Source organism: Dendrobium catenatum, unplaced genomic scaffold, assembly GCF_001605985.2.
Source record: "Dendrobium catenatum unplaced genomic scaffold, ASM160598v2 fragScaff_scaffold_1604, whole genome shotgun sequence".
NCBI classification, from domain to species: Eukaryota; Viridiplantae; Streptophyta; class Magnoliopsida; order Asparagales; family Orchidaceae; genus Dendrobium; species Dendrobium catenatum.
Genome location: NW_021320066.1, coordinates 128,783 through 132,748, shown reverse-complemented (window position 1 = coordinate 132,748; position 3,966 = coordinate 128,783). Strand labels below are relative to the sequence as shown.

Here is a 3,966-nt window from a genome sequence, read left to right as displayed (position 1 = left end):
ATATCTTAACTCATTTTAATTACTCAGGCACAGATAAATGCAAAGGTCGACAGATGTCATTCTAATTATAAATTCTATATATTCTCTCAATATCGATATAAATGTGAGCTGACCCATTAAGAAGAAAAGAAAATAAAATATATTATAAATATTTTTTTTGGGTGAAATTTGGGGCATATTATAAATATTATAGTTTAGATTTTAATAATTACAAGGTCATTAAATTACACAAATAAGATGCAATTGGAGCTTGGCTTGTTAGAGAGGAAAAAGTATAAATTAAAAGCTTCAAACATAGAAGCCTATAATTGCAAATATCTGACTTACAAAATACATTAATTCCAACAGATCTCTCTCTCTCTCTCTCATTATATATATATTTATATGACAACTTAAAAAAAAAACATATTGAGAAAACATAGAAGCCTATAATTGCAAATATCTGACTTACAAAATACATTAATTCCAACATCTCTCTCTCTCTCTCTCTCTCTCTTTCTCTCTCTCTCTCTCATTATATATATATATTTATATGACAACTTAAAAAAAAACATATTGAGAATCATTGCAACAGTGCTTTCTGCTTCATTAGTAGAATATTTTTTACAAAGAGGCTTTCATGCAAATTATTCATTAATCGGTCTCCTATTATCACAGCACATGACATCAAGCACAACAACTACTGCCATTGAACCTCCAAATCCGACACCAAATAATATTCCCATTATAATCATATATCTTCTATTCTTTAGAGCTTGTTTGTGTAAATTTAATGATATTGTAATATTGTTCACTCTTGGAACTGATGCGTTGCATGGAAGTAAGCATAATCCATTATTTCCTTCAAATGAAGTGTTTGAGAAACTGAAGAATTGACCTCCAACTGGAATGTTTCCTACCAACTTATTGTAGGAGAGGTTTAAATATGCCAAGAAATTTAAGAAAACCAACTCTTGTGGGATTTTACCTGAAAGGCTATTCATTGAGAGGTCTAATGACTCGAGGTGTGATAAATTCTGAAGTTGTGGAATAATTTTACCTGTTAAATAGTTATGTGACATGTTGAGCACTTGAAGAGAAGTAAGTTGGCCAATGGTTATAGGAATCTCTCCTTCAAAATAATTGTTAGAAAAATCTATTGACTTGAAAATCGTCCAGAACTTTTGTATTGTCATTTGTTGCGCTTTGTTCATAATGGTGACCAAACCCAAATAATAGTATTGACTTAAAAATTCAAGTGTAAAATCTTTTACTATGTCTATTTTATCTATCATCATTGACTTGAAATTATTGAAGCACTCTGCACATAAGTTGCCACTAAAATTATTGAATGAGATGTCCAAGACATGTAACATAGAAAAAGCATAATTTCTTTCAAGATTTCCTTCAAAAGGCCCAACTTCCCCATGGAATTTATTAGACCTTAAAACAAGAACCCTTAGAGATGACATATTTCGTAACCAATAAGGAAATGAGTCCTTTAAGTTATTATTCCCTAGGTCCAGAATCTCAAGTGATTGACAATTAGATAGAGACCTAGGAATCAAGTCATCTAATTGGTTGTCTCTGAGATCTATAATTTGTAATTCACATTTTGGACTAATTTCATTGGGAATGGCTCCATGAAGCTGATTTCCTCTTATTTTTAGCACTTGTAGATCAACTCCTTTCAATAAGCATGATGGAATAGAACCTGTTAACATGTTATTTGATAAATCAAGTACCAATAAGTTGGTCATATTGCAGATGAATGGTGGGATTTCTCCAGTCAAGCTATTATTTGCAAGAAAAAGGTACTTCAAAGAATTTTGGTGTGAGGTGATGTTGAAAGAGATAAAAGATGTGAAATGATTGTTTGAGAAATCTAATAATGTATAATTAGTTAATGGGAGAGGAGAAATTGGACCTTCAAGCATGTTGGAATGGAGATCAATATATATAAAATCATTATTATACATAGTAAGATTAAGAGGAGGCTCTGCAACATGTGTAAACATGTTGCAAGATAAGTTCAATGCTATATTAATTCTCCAAAACCAGCTCGGTATTTCCCCATGAATTCTATTATTTGAGAGGTCCAATATATCCATCCTAAGTGGGTAATTTATGATTGTAGGGATCTTAGTTAGATTGCATCTAGCTGCTCTAAAAAATAATATCTTAGGAAAGGAAGATAAGAAAGATCCATTACATGCATCCCATGAATTTAGAGAAAGTCCACTTTTTGAGAGGTCCAAATCAACAAGATTCTTGAGATCCTTGATAAACTCAAACTCTAAGTCTCCACTAAAATTATTTTCTGATAAATCCAACCGATTTAGTTGCGATAGATTCCTTATTGAAGGTGGTATTCTCCCAGAGAATTGACAGTTAGAGAGAACCAAATAGTTTAAAAACTTGAGGTTGCCTATCGTATCAGGTAAATTCCAAAAAAAAATAGTATCTTGAAGAGATAAAGATATTAGCTTATTATCCTCTAAAAATTTTGGAAGAGAGCCAGAAAGCATTGGATTAAATCCGACATAAAGATGCCGTAATTTTTTTAGTAGAAATAATTGCTTGGGAAAAACACCTTTGAATTGGTTTTTTTCAACTACTAATGAAATTAAAGAAGTCAAATTGACAAATGAATAAAGAATTTTAAAGTCCAAATTATTTCCTGTAAGGTCAATACTATATAAATGGGGGAGCATGGAGACAGAGAAGCAACTAGCATCAGAGAGAGAGCAATCAATCATGCTTAACTTCTCAAGTGCAGGGGTGAAATTGGCTAGAGCATCGCACCATTCATTTTGGTATGGCGAGAGGTCTACATTTTCAAGATGAAGTTCCTTCAAGCTACTCATGTTTCGCAAAAATATTGGTTTACTAGCGAGCGAAAGCCCCCCAAATTCATCATAAGGAGAGGAGAGGTCAAGGAAAGTCATCTTCATCAAGCTAAAGATACCAACAGGAATCTTCCCAGCAAATTCGGCATAGGAAAGATCTAGGCTCGAAAGATTTGCAAGCCGGTCCCACCCATAATTCGGAATGGAGATTCCATGAAATTTGTTGTTGGAAAAATTGAGAGCGCGTAAAGATGTGAGATTAAAAAGGCTAGGATCAATCATACCAGCAATGAACCGATTACTTAGGTCAAGGCCTATGACCCTTCCTGTTGATTCATCACATGTCACACCCTCCCAGATGCAACAATTCGTGCTTAGCTTCCATATATCGAGGTGACCAGAAGTAAGGCCTCGCTTCAGCTGGAGAAGCGCTGAGCTCTCTGACTCGAGGCATTGCCCAAGAGCATTGCAGTTAATCGAGAAAAACTCAAAGACAAGACAAAATGAGAGAAGTAGCAGCCGGAAGAAAACAACATAGTTGATATGAAATAGCTCCATATAGATGAAGGCGCAAAAGTCTGATTTAAGATGCAATGCCAAAGACAACTGTTAGCACTTATAAAGGTTAAAGGAAGAAGAAGCCATTAGGTTTACTTGAATGGTTCTCTCATCATTTGAAGGACTTCGATCTGTGTGGTTGAACTCTTTTTGGCCATCCAAAGTTACCTTTTTGTAGAGAGAAAAAAAAGCTATTTTTTTTAATGGAGTACGATCATGAAGACTTTTGGTTTGTTTTCTAGAAAATGACGCCAACAATGATTCCATCCTTTTGTCTGAAATCAGCTTTTTCTTTGTGGAATTCCAATCCATTATTTTCTTGGAAGTTGGAAGAAGACGTTGATATTATTTCTAAAGCTGGATCAGCATTTAGCAAACGTTGAGAATAGAAACTCCTCCAAAGTTCGGATATAATTGAGAAATAATTCATTATTAATTTACCATTTAAAATACACCAAAAATTAATGCATAAAAATAGAAAGATGAGAATTTATCTGTGTAATTCATTGATGCGGAGAAATATTTCAGAAAAAAATTATAAATCTTTAGTTTTAATTTTTCAGTTCAATATGTAATATTA

The 3,966-nt window shown here is 33.3% G+C and overlaps 1 protein-coding gene across 1 annotated transcript; it reads right to left on the bottom strand.

Annotated features, from left to right (window-relative positions):
• Window positions 1–477: 477 nt before the first annotated feature.
• Window positions 478–3,539, bottom strand: LOC110099260 (receptor-like protein 7). Its single transcript, XM_020826346.2, has one exon. The coding sequence runs from the start codon at window positions 3,384–3,386 to the stop codon at window positions 627–629; it is 2,760 nt and encodes a 919-aa protein (XP_020682005.2). The 5' UTR covers window positions 3,387–3,539; the 3' UTR covers window positions 478–626.
• Window positions 3,540–3,966: the final 427 nt, after the last annotated feature.